The sequence below is a fragment of the Zeus faber genome (genome assembly GCF_960531495.2).
Source record: "Zeus faber genome assembly, chromosome: 6".
NCBI classification, from domain to species: domain Eukaryota; kingdom Metazoa; phylum Chordata; class Actinopteri; order Zeiformes; family Zeidae; genus Zeus; species Zeus faber.
Window position 1 is genome coordinate 21,297,758 of NC_137201.1, and position 14,824 is coordinate 21,312,581.

At 42.9% G+C, this 14,824-nt stretch overlaps 1 protein-coding gene across 1 annotated transcript; it reads right to left on the reverse strand.

Annotated features, from left to right (window-relative positions):
- Positions 1-389: 389 nt before the first annotated feature.
- On the reverse strand, positions 390-11,372 carry hsp90b1 (heat shock protein 90, beta (grp94), member 1). Its single transcript, XM_080002263.1, has 18 exons — positions 11,211-11,372; positions 10,549-10,651; positions 9,935-10,076; positions 9,314-9,430; positions 8,892-9,223; positions 8,311-8,422; positions 8,093-8,212; positions 7,569-7,685; positions 6,950-7,087; positions 6,744-6,821; positions 6,427-6,492; positions 3,907-4,176; positions 2,924-3,169; positions 2,295-2,431; positions 1,923-2,001; positions 1,683-1,838; positions 794-883; positions 390-688 (listed from the first exon to the last, which is right to left on the reverse strand). Exons 1-18 carry the CDS (start codon positions 11,269-11,271, stop codon positions 662-664), a joined length of 2,391 nt encoding a protein of 796 aa, XP_079858389.1. The 5' UTR covers positions 11,272-11,372; the 3' UTR covers positions 390-661.
- Positions 11,373-14,824: the final 3,452 nt, after the last annotated feature.

Here is a 14,824-nt window from a genome sequence, read left to right on the forward strand (position 1 = left end):
ACTGGGTCTAATGACATAGTACATCGCAATGTCATTGTTCTACTCGTGGATTGTTCTCCGCACAGAAACTCCCTTGTTTGAAGCATGAATAATAAAATATCCATTTCAGTAAGATTTGAAGTTGCACATGGTACTTCTGAACATTTCCAAATTTCAGATCGTCTTTTTAAATTCAAGTTCATGCTTAATAAGTTTGCAATGGCCGACACGTAAAGGCCTTGGTCAATGAGGGGATGGGAGTGGGAGAGAGAGAGGGAGGGAGGGGGGGGGGGGGGGGAAGAGAGAGAGAGAGAGAGAGAGAGAAAGAGACAGAGACAGAGACAGAGAAACGCGTACACTAATAATGGTGCATTAAAAAAAAAAGACAAAACAAATGCAAAACACAGCTGTTATTTTTTCCCAGGAAACATTTATTTGATCAAGAGACGGATCGGATCTTCTTTTATTTCCATAAACCGGTCAGTTAAATATTAACAAATTTACAGTCATGAGGAATGTAAAAAATAAAAAATAAACCTAAAACAAAACAAACGCTCTCTTTATAAAACCCTAACCCAGGGCCGCAGGAGCGTGTTGCCGTGGTGACATCGGCCTCAGCCTGCCCCAGGCCCAGTCCCCCCCGCCCCCCGCCCCCATCACCCCCCACCCCTCATTCAGTGCTTCACAGCTCATCTTTATCTGTCGTTGCCTGGAAGGAGAGAAGGAGAGCAGTCATGAGAGAGGGAGACAAACTGTGAAAACATCCTTTGGAATAAAAATAGGTTTTTGAACCCGAGTTGGTGAGTTCTCTCACCGTTTCTTCGTCCTCCTCGTCTGCGATTTCCTCCTCATCCTCGGCCTCCTCCGCCGGCTCCTCGGGCTCCTCCTCGGGCTCCTCTTCGACCTGCAGAGAAAGGCGGCTTTTGAGAAACTCCAGACAAACTGCCCAGACCACCACTGGGCTACACATGAGACAAATGATCAAACTGCATCAACATGAAATTGAGGCAGGTTTTATAGTGGCAAAATCGTTCAGAACGTAGCTACGTTTCAAACGACCATGATCTCCTCCTTTTTCTTGTCGTAAAGACTCAAGCTGATTCAATTACATAACTGATGCTGGAAGGTGTATTTCCCTTCATTTCAGAGGAGCTAGGCTAGTTCATCTCATCTGAAGCAATGCATTGAGCCAACACAGTTGGCATGCAGCTGCCCATATCTCAGTTCTGGAAACACAAGGATCAAATTAGGATGTATCTGAATCTGCGTATGAGACAAACAGCTAGAAGAGTACTCCTATAAAAACCATGGGAAAACATGCTTTTCGCTCAAGAAAATATATACCAGCTACAATAATAGAATTTAAATGTGGGGATGCAAAAGTAAATATACAGGACCCACTCAACTGAACACAGATGGGGCTTGTGTTCGCTCAGAGAAGCAAGAACAAACAGTGTACATGGGGTTCTGCATCCATGACACTCAGTTAACAGCTAACAACTTGTTGGCTGACCTAATACAAGTTCATTTGTGAGCCAACGACATTAGCGCAGCCCTGATGTCTGCTCAAGTTAAGACCCGTTTGTCATTCGTCACTCTAGGCGGTTTTGAAATAACATGTCGCCTGTTCCAACGATCTCCATGGGAAGACAGCCTGTGGGGGCAAACTACTAAGCCCCGCCCCCGCTTTCCGCCCGACTCGCCTGCTCATCCAGGTCCACGTTCATGCTGAGCCGCATCATCCGCTCTATTCTGTCCCCGAAGGCCTTGGTGTCGGCCAGCTGGTATCCCGAACGCAGCGTGGCCGTCTCGAACAGGACCACGGCCAGGTCCTCAGCCGTCTGGTCCTCGGCGTTTTCCTGGGGGGGGGGACAGGGGGACGGTGAGACACGGAGCTGCGCTGGGACAGCGGTGATGGGAGGGAGGCGGAGGCGGAGACTTACGTTGACCTGCTTCAGCATCTGCTTGATCAGGGGGTGTTTGGGGTTTATCTCTAAGGTTTTCTTCTGACTGGCGTAATAACTGAAATTTAAAAAAAGACACGCCACATTAAAATACTTCTTCATTCTGTTATAGTACACTTCTGACCGCGTCAAACAATATTTATTTTCATTAATTAATTTTACAACACTCGGTTTTGAGAACAGCATTTTTGGCGCGAAAGAAGAAAAACCCAACGCCAAGGAGTACAAAGACGCAGCGATCACACTCACGTCAAATGAATCAACTTTTAACACACAGTCCAACTGGGTCCAGACACATTGACATGCTGTACATTCTGCCCCCCTCCAGGTTTCGGGAAGGGGTTCACTCACTTTGTGGAGATGTCTTTGCCCGTCTGGTAGGCCTGGGCCTTCATGATCCGCTCCATGTTTCCTGACCAGCCGTACTGGCTGGCCACCAGCGCGCAGGGGGAGTTGGTGAGACGCTGCGAGAGGATGGCCTTCTCAATCTGTGGAGGGAAGAAAGGAAATCTCATCAAATCTTAAAACACACACACACACACACACACACACACACACACACACACAACACCACACCACACCACCCCCCCCCCCCCCCCCCCCCCCCCACCTTCGGGCCATCTTTTGATTTCTATTTATTCTCCTTGGAAAATAGATGGGGATATTTTTGTTGAATATTCATCCAGTTTATTGACTGCAAAAAGCTATGCTTTTGTACCAAATTCACCGCGGCTTCCTTTCACTTAGTGTGTGGCGGACCCGGCCACCAACAATGGAAACAGCATATGCAGGAGCACATGCATAGCACAAATACATTGCACTGCTGTTTCGTATAAAGTGCCAGGTAATTGTAAGTGTTAAATAGGGCAGTTTTTAAACAAAATAATCTAACGGGTTATTTTATAGTAAAACCATCACCTCATTGCCTGTATTTGTGCATTATTATGGTTTATTCCAACAGTCTCCGCGCCCACCCCCACCTTGTCCTTCAGGGCCTTGTCCTTCATCCAGGTGGTGAGGGGCTCGTACTCCTTCTCCAGCGCCTCCCTCTTCTCCTTGGTCTTGTCGCTCTCGTCGAACTTTATTCCCTCCTTGGCCACGTTCTGGAAGCGCTTGCCGTCGAACTCGGGCAGCGCCTGCACGCAGTACTCGTCCACCGGCTCCGTCAGGTACACCACCTCGTAGCCCTTCTTCAGCAGCCGCTCAACGAAGGGTGATGACTCTGCCTGGAGAGACCAGACCAGGAACTTTCACAACCTTGTTTTGGGCTCAATTTAAGAGCAAATTTGTATCAGAAAAATAAAAAATGACAACACCCCATCAATGACATTTTGACTTTGAGCAAAATCGAATTTCAGAGTCAAGTTATTCCACGTAGTTCTGGGCGTCCAAACACTGATTTGTTTTTCTTTGAGTCATGGCAACATCATTGTCCCTATCATTTGTTTAACACGTTGAATATATTTTTAGAAACAAAATATTCAAGCTAAAAACAAAAACAACTGCTTGATTTAATACTTACTGACCCACTAGGGCTGAGCAAGTATCTCAATATTTAATTATTTTGGGGACCAGTGATGCTTCATAAAAGATATTTACACGCCAGAAATATTTAAGGAACAAATCATCAGTAATGTGGATATCAGGACCAGGCAGGAGGAAGTGTCGTTTAGAACACCTAGAACAAGTTCTCCCACTCTCAAGTTCAAAAAATATCTTTGCCTCTATCATGAACTAAATACCCTGATGTCTTTGTCTCATATCACAATATAATAATATTAACATCATGATATTAGATATTGTCGCCTGGGATTTCGGTTTGCATTACTTTGCCGTAACAATAAATTGAAGAGAATGCTGACCTTTTTGATATCGCACAAGAGGTTAGGCATTATTCGTATCTGATATTATTAAATCACAATATTAGTATGGTATTGATACATATCGGAGGCTGCTGACTCACCTCCTTCCGGTTGGTTCCGGCCATGAAGTAGATCTTGTCCTGCTTCTCCTTCATGCGCTCCACGTACTGCTCCAAGCTGGACAGCTCGGTCTGGCTGTGCGACGTATGGAAGCGCAGCAGCTTGGCGAGCCGCGTCCGGTTGGAGTGGTCCTCGATCACGCCCAGCTTCATGTTGGTGCCAAACTCCTTCCAGAACTTCTCGTTGTACTGATCCTCTGCGATCTTCTTGATCATGTCCAGGGTCTTGCGCACCAGCTTCTTGCGGATGACCTGAGGTGGGTGTGAATTTCCGTTTTAAGACTGTCAGCAGAGACAATTATTTATTTATTTATTTTTTTGTGTCCCATAAACAAATTTCCATAATTATATTTGGAAAAAAAATAAAATCTGACTTTGGGGCCATTATTTTGTGAAATCTGGTTTAAAAGTGTCCAATGTAATGTAATGTCCAAGTTTGACAATTACATTACATTTAGCAGACGCTTTTATCCAAAGTGACTTACAATTATTCAAACACCGACGGATGCAGCCATCAGGAGCAATTAGGGGTTAAGGGTCTTGCTCAAGGACACTGGAGCATGCTAGCAGGAGGAGGCTGGGATCGAACCAGCAACCTTGAGATTACTAGACCACCAGCTCTACCTCCTGAGCTACCCCCCACCCCCCCCACAAGCCCAATCCCCGAACAAAATCTGGGCACCACTCTCTCGTTTGGTAGGATCTCATGCTAATAAAATTCAGCTGACTTGAGTGATTTCATCAACCAGAGTAATTTCCTAAATGCCAAAGAATAAACACAATTTGACACGGTGAAATTACTGGTGTGGGGTTAGATGGGGGTTGATCATAGATTCATTTCCAAAAATGTTTGGCTCCAAGTGTAGAACACTGAAGGCCTGCCACTTTTGAGTGATAGGAAAAATATACTGTACAACCCACAGCGCACTGTACGTCTACTATGACATGAGCATCGTGCTAGTTAATATGACATCATGTGGGAACATCGGAGCAGGGGACCCAGCGCCCCATTTAATGAGACAGCTGTAAACAGTGCATCGCATTTAACACCATCAGAGACTAGAATACGAGAGCTATCGTAAATAAAGTAAAAATAAGTATAGGGGCTGAGCACCGCGTGTCGATTACGCACATTTGAGTATTTTTCGAGCTTATTGTGCGTAATCACCGGCCGTATGTGTCAAATAATCTCTTGAATTTGAGCGATTAGGGAAAATAATCTAATTGCGATTTTTTTTCAAAGATCCTTATCTTCTGTATTTTTCCCTAAACACAAGCAATTTATCATTCTATAGTATGACCAACATAACATTGGATACGGTCAACATAATAACCTGCACTTTCATGTAGGCCAGGCCTATGTGTTATGATGAATTGATATGAATAACATCTTTAAAGTGTTGAATTGCAAAAAGGAAAAACTTCAATCACCACAGAATATCTTCCAAGTTCAAAGATGAAAATTAACATTGGAAAAATATGCAGTGTTTCAGCAGAAATGTTTTATTCTCAGGGACAGCTTTATGCTCATTAAAGTAAAAAAAAAAATAATAATAATAATAAAAAGGTAAAGAAAAAAGAAACGGGTGCAATGTTGTGGAAGAGGCTCTGACTTTACAGGTGTTCCGGGCTCTGGCAGCCACGCACGAGTGAGCCACGGTTTCATTCCACACACACTCATTTCATTCCATTCGGAGACTTAAAATAAAACACACTGTTCTGGCACGCACATTGTCGGTACCGGCGGACAGGTGTGCAAAATGTGGCCCGATCGCTCCCCCTCAGAGGCCGCTGTGTGTACGCTCATATATCTATCTATCTATATCTATATATCTATCTCTCTTTTTATTAATAATCGCAGGCTTTGCGATTCGAAAATTGCGTTCTGTTAATGTCTGTTTGAAGAAGATTTCTCGTTCAGCCTGTGTATCGCCGTGTATTGTAGTTTTACTTCCACAGTTTTAGATTTAATCAAGTCCATTCGTCTAGCCACGAGAAAATGTCAGATGATTCGAGGAAAGAAAGCCCAACACACACACACGCCTTAGAATCTGATCTGGAGTCAGACGGCAAAGCAGGAGCCCAAGTCAACAGGGGTGAACTGAATATACATTTTAAAGTTCATTCGCTAAGCAGAAAACGCTTTTTGCACACTTAGCAATAATTTCCTTTACAGGCTCTAGAAGAAAGTAAGAAAATTCAAATGAGTGAAACTGCCACACACAGTCTACTGAAATAGTATTTAAATTCCAACTATCCTTCCTGTTTGATGACAGTAGGTCTGACCTTCTCTTTGCAAACAGACGGTGCGTCGGGTTTCATTTTGAAAATTAAATTTGGTGGCAAACGAACCTGGTTAAGTCCAAATCCCAAAGTGGATGTTTACTTTCGGAACCAGAATTTTCTACCTCTGCTTTTCGACCCCCATCAGATGAGAAACAAAGTTATGGACTTGCAGAAAAGTTCCCACATTGCTCTTCATGAATAAAACAGTAGCCTCACCTTGAGCAGTTTGTGCTGCTGCAGGGTTTCTCTGGACACGTTGAGGGGAAGGTCGTCAGAGTCCACCTAGCCGGAGGAGCAGCCATTAACATGCTGTGAATCGCCAAGGATTCTTCAAAGAGTACCAAAGGGTTCCCAGCAAAATGATTAATATTTAAACTTTGACAAGACATTAGCACCGCTAGAGAACGTACGACAACCACCGTTTGGATCCTAGTTTCACTGTTATATCTACAACTAGACTAAAGACGCTAAAAATCATATCCAACAATTAAAATCTTCTCAAATGTAAAAGAATTAACAAAAAAATTACTCACCACTCCCTTGACAAAGTTGAGATATTTTGGCATCATATCATTGAAGTCGTCAGTGATAAAGACTCTCCTGACAAACAGCTGTTAGGAGAAAGTTAAAATAAATATATAAATGAAAAATCAGTTCCCCTGCAAAAGCAAATGCCAGCGCTGAGAAAATGTTCCTAAAAAACAAACAAACAAAAAAAAAAAAACAGCACGGCAGTTACCTTTATGAAGTCGTTCTTCTTGGATCCATACTCGTCGAACAGCCCGCGTGGAGCGGCGGCCGGGACAAAGAGGATGGACTTGAAGGTGACCTCGCCCTCAGCGGTGAAGTGGATGTGGCCCAGGGGGTTGTCGCTGTCCTGCAGGAAGGAAAGAGGATTGTTACGCTGCTGAAACTACAATTACAATTCAGCTAGGATTTTACAAAATGATCACAATCGCCTCAAATAAAAAAAAAAAAAAAAAAAAAAAAAAAAAAAAAAATTGCGGTTATACAACAACTCCAGTTCAAAATAAAGTTACCCAGTTAGTAATGTTCGCTATGTAAAACATAGCGGGAAAGAAGATTAAATACGCGAGAATGCCAGGAAAAACAGGAGGGTTGACAGCAAAGCATGTCCCCACACTACTTCACAACATCAAACTCAGTCTTTAGTTATTGTTATTGTGTGTTAAACTGCTGGAAATGCCCCAGTTTGCATTCTTTGTTAAAGACTCAGTTGAAGGTCCCCTTAAATACAGACGCAATCACAATTATGGAATCCAACAATTTTGCTCAACGATTGAACTATGACGTAAAAATAATGATGCGGATGGAGAGAACGTGAAGGTTCTGCCGACCTTGGAGAAGGTTTTGTAGAAAGCTATGTACTCGTCCTCTTCCACCTCCTTGGCCACTCTCTGCCAGATGGGCTTGATGTCGTTCATCAGTTCCCAGTCCCAAACAGTCTTCTCCACCTGAAACACACAAGTTCAGTCAAATTTAACACAAAAGCTTCTTTTATTAAAAAGAAAAACCCAATAAAGAACGAAAAGCAGTGTCTCAGCTGTTCGAGGGCCGGGATCCACATCTATCCTCAGGTCACAACGAAAATATTAAAAGATTTTAACCATTGTAATTAAGAATCATTAAAAATGCCAATCCACAATGTTTTTCTTCGCTTGGATGTGGAAAACTATTTCAAAATAAAAGCTTAGTATCGGAAATACAAAATATTTATATCGATTGTTTAACAAGTGGTTTTTTTTTTTTTAATGAAATTGACTCACGACCCACTTTGGGATCGGGAGCCACCAGTTGAGAACCACTGAACCAAGCTATCACATTAAGGTTTTCTGGTTTCAAATTGCATGAACTCCTTTACCTTCTTTGTCTTGGGCTTGTCTTTGTCCTCCTCCTCTTCCTCCACCTCAGCTTCCTCCTCGGGCGTCTCCTTCTCCGCCTCCTCCGCGTCCTCCTCGATGGGCTCCTCGACCGTCTCAGTCTGAGGAGGACGGACCGATTCAGAACCAAACATTAACCCGTTTATGTACACAAATGCAAAGTAACAACACAAAACGACGAGGCATCGCGATGGGTCACCTTGCTGGCCCACACGTAGATGGGGAAGTTGATGAACTGAGAGTACTTCCTGACGAGGTTCTTGATGGTCTCCAGCTCCAGGTAGTCGGAGGCCTCTTCCTTCAGCACCAAGCTGAAAATTACAAACAGAAACCAAAGCCAATGAAACGCTCGTTCCACTGGAAGATATGTAAAAAAATAAAAAATAAAAATAAAAAAAAAGTGTAAAACCCTTTTGTTTTACATTCAATATTGAGAATTGCAAAACTTGTCTTTATGATCACCAAGTGATCACAATTATTACATTGAGTTCTATATTAATTTGTTATGTTTCATGTTAATTGCCAATGTATGGCATTTATATGTTAATTTTCAGGTTGATATTTAGGATTTTTATTGGATATTTCCAAATTTTGTCTATTGTATATTTTCAGAAAATTTAGTTTTATTGCAGATTGCCATTTTCGTGTTGAACTTTAACTATATCCATCTTTTTGAGAGAAGCTTATACTATGATAGTGGCATAAAAAAATAAAAAAATAACATTTCCAGATCTTGACTTCCCTGAGCCTCCAACATTCAGCATCTACGGGTGAACTCACGTGATGGTGGTTCCTCGTCCCAGCGTGTTGCCTCTCGGGTCCTCGATGACAGAGAACTCGTTGGAGTCCGACTCCCAGATGTGCTGCGTGCCGTTGTTGTGCTTGGAGGTGACGATGACCTTGTCGGCCACGAGGAAGGCCGAGTAGAAGCCCACGCCGAACTGTCCGATCAGCTCGGAGGTGGACTGGCCCTCCGTCTGCATCTCTGTCATCTTGCTGAGGAACTCGCTGGTGCCTGACTTGGCGATGGTGCCCAAATTCTTCACCAGGTCGTCCTTGGTCATCCCCAGGCCTGTGTCGGTGACGTGGAGCATGTTCCTCTCCTTGTCCGACTGGAGATCAGAGACGGAGGGTAACCAGGTCAGTAAAATGTAAGGTAATAAATAAAGAAACCGATCTGGATCCACTCTCTGTTCTCATGCCTTGATCTTAATGGTCAGCTCTTCGTTGGCGGCTAAAGCATCATCGTTGGTCAGAGACAGCAGGCGGATCTTATCCAGGGCATCCGAGGCGTTGGAGATCAGCTCCCTGAGGAAGATCTAGGAGAACACAAGTTTAGATTACTGAAGAGGAACTGATGACTATGTTTTTTAAGTTGTAAACAAAAACATATGACTCTTCTGATGAACACACCGATCCTGGTCATAATATTAAGGTTTACAAAGAGGCACTAGTGATCTAAGGGTAGCTCAGCGCCACCTACTGGTGGAAATGAGCACAATGCGTGCAGGGAGGATGCATATTATGCTTTTCGTTTTTCAAGTCAACCATTAAAAAAAAAAAAATGTAGGGGAAAATAATTAATTGGTGGTCTAATATCCACCAACCACCCTCTCACCCACTTCTCTGTATTTTTCTAAACGGTGCAATGGGTTAGTGAGGCTCAAAACAAGGGGTGGTGATGGCATTGATGATTAACAGCTTTTAAGGATTTTAATTTCTTCTTATAAGCTGTTCATCATCAATGCCATCACCAGTGACCAAAAAAAAGCCCATGTAGATGTAAAGCAAGGCACACGCTGTATCATGGCATTTACGCTCACCTCCTTGTTCTTGTAGAGGGAGTTGATGATCAGTTTCATCATCCTGTTGACCTCAGCCTGGAAGACGTGCTTTTCGGACTTCTCCCGGATTTCCTTGATCTGTGCCGCGTTCAACCCATCCAGCTGGATAGCCTCCTCTTCCCTGTGGACAGAGAAAAAAATAAAAACAAAATCATGTTTATCAACTCAGAATTCAGACAAGTAACAGGCCTGTGAACACTCATCCCTGGGGAATAAGCCAGATTTCCATACACTGACAACCTGCCTCACAACTTGTCGGGCAATAAAGGAAATGTTGTAATAGTCAAATTTGCCACTGTTGCATTTTGGGTCACTTTGCCACTCTGTTCCTCTCCAAGTGCACTAGGTGTGACATGTTGACCTTGTAAAGTCAAGGCTTCGTCCTACAGTGCACACACACTAAAGTGGGTGGGGGTTGGAGTCCTGCCATGTTAAAGCGTGAAGGCCTGTTTTGTTTTTTGTTTTTTAATTGCAGTTCAATGTCTATCTGTTTTCTTTTAGCTTCTTAGATTGCTTATGTAAGGCGCTTTGGATCGCTTGTGCGGGCAATGTTCTGCACAAATAAACCTGCCTGCCTACACACTCCAACCTACCTCTGCACCACCTCGTCATCGGTCCTGGATCCGTCTCGGCTTTTCCCCAGATCTTCCTCCACGGCTCCATCGAAGTCGAGCTCATCTTCCGCCTGGACTGCGGCTGTAAGGAAGCAAACGGATTTGGGATTTAAATAGCTCACTGGAGATGGAAGTAAAAATATAGACGGTGAAAAATTTCATTAAAAAATATTCAGAATAATAATAGTGACAACAGAATACATAAATGATAGGAATAGAGAAAAGGGGAATGACGATGAAAATGATAAACACTTGAGATGAGCAAACACTGAAAGGTCAGGGTGTTTAGATTTTCAGGGTGTTGAGATGTTCAATCTGTGGAAGGCAAACAAGCGGTGGGTCTTTTAAAGGGGCTGCAGTTACCTAGTGAACAGGTAACAGGTTGAGAAACTTCTAGAAATGCAGAGCTGCGTGGCGGCTGAGCTTTCGAAAACTCATCGGTTTAACGCGGCCGGAAAATATCAACCATTTGTTAAAAAAAAAAAAAAAAAATCCATGCCCTCAAGTCCACATTTCACAGGCTTCGCAGCATGAATAAACGCGGCAGCCTTGAGGCAGCCAAGCTAGCGTTAGCCCGCAGCCCGCACATTACCCTAGGCAAACACGGGGTGAGGGGATAACGGCTCCCACCGGACACTCACCGAACGCCAGCAGCGCGCAGAGCAGACCTATCGCCCACAAACGTTGCATCTTCGGGTGCATCTCAGTCGAGGGCGCCGGTATTTATCTTCAGCTCCTGGAACAAAAGCCGCGCTGGGGACGAGTGCGTGCGTCGCCGCCGACCGGGAAGAATGACAGGCCGCCGCCGCTCCTGAACCAACCCCTTTTAGAGAACCCCGGGAAACCGACCAGTGGCGGCGCACCACGCATAAGCCGGCAGCCAATTGAAACGCGGATCGTGGGACCGCTCGACCAATGGAAATCTTCCGCACAACTCGACACCCGAAAATCGTGGCTGGATACCATTGGCTGAGAAATGGACGCGATTAAGGACCATTTCCTCCGAAATGCCCCAGTGTAGAGAGGAGAGGTGACGCGTTTCGATGCGTTTCCAACATCTATTTAGCACGTTGTTGTTTTGTTTTTTTTACATTTATTTTAAAGTTGTTGTTTTGTTTTGTTTTTTACTTTGAGGCTTTGTCTTGAATAGCTCCAACATCATACGTTCGGGGCTCCCAAAGCCGCCTTGCTGATCTCTAGCCACACGGTGGCAGTGCAGTCAGGTCAAGAGGATCCAAACCATGATCCAAACCGAGAAACCAGCCTCCAGATCTGAGTGTGGTTTTACCACACACCAGAAATACTCAAGCTGGGTTTACATTTGTGAAATTAACAACAACGACGACAACAACTAATAATAATAATAATAATGAATATAGCTCAGGCAGCAATACACAGGGTCCATTATCGACACCAATTACAAATTTTCAAGTATCAATGCAGCGTAGCATCAGTTCGCGCTGTCGCTCCTCTTTACACGAGTTTCCTATGGACGCAGCATCAGCTCACTTAATGATGTTTTCCGAGTCCTGGTGACGCGCAGAATTACTTATACCAGCTGATAGACATGTTGTGTGTTATGACTCTATCCTAAAAATGAGAAGGCGTCTGTCTACTACCTGTAGTCCACAGAGTCCTGCCTCACGGTGTTTTTGTGGAAGGAAGTTCCCAATAACACTGTTCCATTAAAACAGATTAAACACGGCATGTCCCTCAGAGACATTTTGTCAACTTTTTCAACCTTTGGGACTAAAATAAAACAAACATGATTCAAACCCCTTGCTCTGGAGCTGCAATCAAACTCTGCGTGTGAGATACAAATACAGAATATGTTTTGGACTGTTTTCGACTCCCACTGTTTGTGTGTTACGACTGGCTCCAATACTGCAAAATAAGGACACGGCACCGGGTGAAATGGAACAGAATGTGTTTTTATTTACAAAAAAACTGAGAGATAAGGAGAGATAAAACATAAATCGAAGGCCCAGTCGACGTCAAGCAGGTAATGCGACGCACACATACACGCACGCACGCGCGCACGCGCACGCGCGCGCACACACGCATAGCTCGCACGATGCAAATGTGCGTTCGTAGCCGCAACCTGCACATTTATAAGGAATTGGATGATGATGTCACAAAGCGTCTTACTCCACAAACTCATCTCTCTCCACCGCCCGACCAGAAGTTTTTGAACATTGGTGTGTGGGTGATGCACGAAATGTGCCAAGGAGAACAATTATAATGAAAATCCGAACAATAACAATCGGCTAATTATAATAATAATAGCTGCAGGCAGCACTACACAAGGTCCAGTAGTTGTGTTGGCTGGGCATTACAGTTTTCTGGGTTCTCTGAAACGCAGCGCGATTTTCAGAATTTACGTTGAACGCTGCATCAGCTCCACCCTGGTCTGTCGACTGGTTGCTCGTTTGGTGGAGCAACCACTATGCGGTCTACACAGTGCAACCCACCCAATGTGAATGAGCACCCAGAGACGGAAACCGGACTCATATAACATCATTTCATGATGTCACAAAGCGGCCCACTCCTCAAACTAATGAAATCACCTCAACGTTCTTCTACTTCCGGTAAAATGACTTCTGCCCAAAATGGACACTATTATTGATCAAACTTGAATGACAAGACGTCTGAAACGTCCCGGTTCTTACGAGACCTCAACTATGTTGTTATGTTTCAGATACTTTTAGCCCGATAAACGCCAAGATAAAAAACAAACAAAAAAAAAAAAACAGCAATAATTCTTTTAAATTATTGCTTATTGTTAATTATTTAATTATTATTATAATTATTGATTATTATTAGGGTCTATTCTATTATTATAATAATACTAAATTTAGCTGCAGGCTGCAATAAACAGGGTCCAGGCTAGTCGGCCCTTTGTTAAAGTTCAATGGACTAGTGTGCTTTGGCTCTCTGTCCCGGTGTGTTTTGTGACTGCAGAAGTTCATTCCTTTCAGTCTGGTTACAGGGTAATTCTATAATCGGGCATTTTTTTGCAGCAGCAGTGGGTGGGTTTCCTACACCACAACTCATGATGGTTATCATTCTGAAGTAGGGCTGCATGATTATGACTAAAATGATGATCACGATTATTTTACTGAATATTGTGATCACGATTATTTGTCACAATTACAAATCCATTTTGAGGATCAAAATTATTTAATGGCACTTTGTAAATCAACACAAAAATTGCCTCCACAATAATAATGTATTTTATGAACATATCAATATAAAAACTGAGGTAAGTGGTTTAACTGACTTCAATTGTAAAGGATACAAAATGAAATCAATTGTTTGTAGTGGGCTATACCAAAAGAAAAACACAAAAAGAATGAAAATATTTCAAAACACATACACAATACACATTTTATTCATCTTCTCTGTGAGTGCGGCGGATCCATGACATCCATAGACGACTGACATCAGTTTGTAATTACCATTAACAATAAGGCAATAATAATAATAATAATAATAATAATAATAATAATAATAATGCCTGATTACAGACAATTGTATGTTTCACAATAATTGTAGACTATAATAATAGTAAAAAAAGAGAACAAGGTGAATGCATTTAATTACAAATAAGTACATTTTATAGTGTATGGGTATCAAAAATACATTTGATTTCGAGTTGTTTACGATCAGCTGATCTTTAAACATAATTTATTCTGTTATATAAATACAACAGAAGTACCCCAGGACATTTCAAAGCTAACATCTATAGTTTTTACTTTATTACATTTATGGTAGTCACGTTACTTTAGACTTTTTTTTAAAATCAGGATTTATATTCATTTTTGTAAATGACTAGGAAACCAACTTCATCGACTATATTTTTGCCATTAATTCTTTGGGCACTCGTCTTTTCAAAGAAAGTTACGGTAGAACATTATTGAATATTACAGACTTAGCACTGTAAAAAGCACTCTTGATACTTGAATTACGTTTGGGAAGCAAGCACTTAAATACTGCCTCGAGGAGAAACGTCAACGTGGTGCTTTCAGCTTTTACTCGAGTCATTTTGTGTCAAGGCGCTTGCACTTTGTCGGAGTAATACTTCCACCGCTAACTTAATAAAAAAGAATGAATTATTGTTGTTGTTTTGTTTTCCCAAAATCCAATCACGATCTGTTTACTCGTCGCCTTTGTCTCCGGTGACGGTAACGTTACAAGTGAAAGGTACCTCCGCCCGAGCAGCAGCCGGCCCCTGATTGGCCGGGCGGCCCAAATG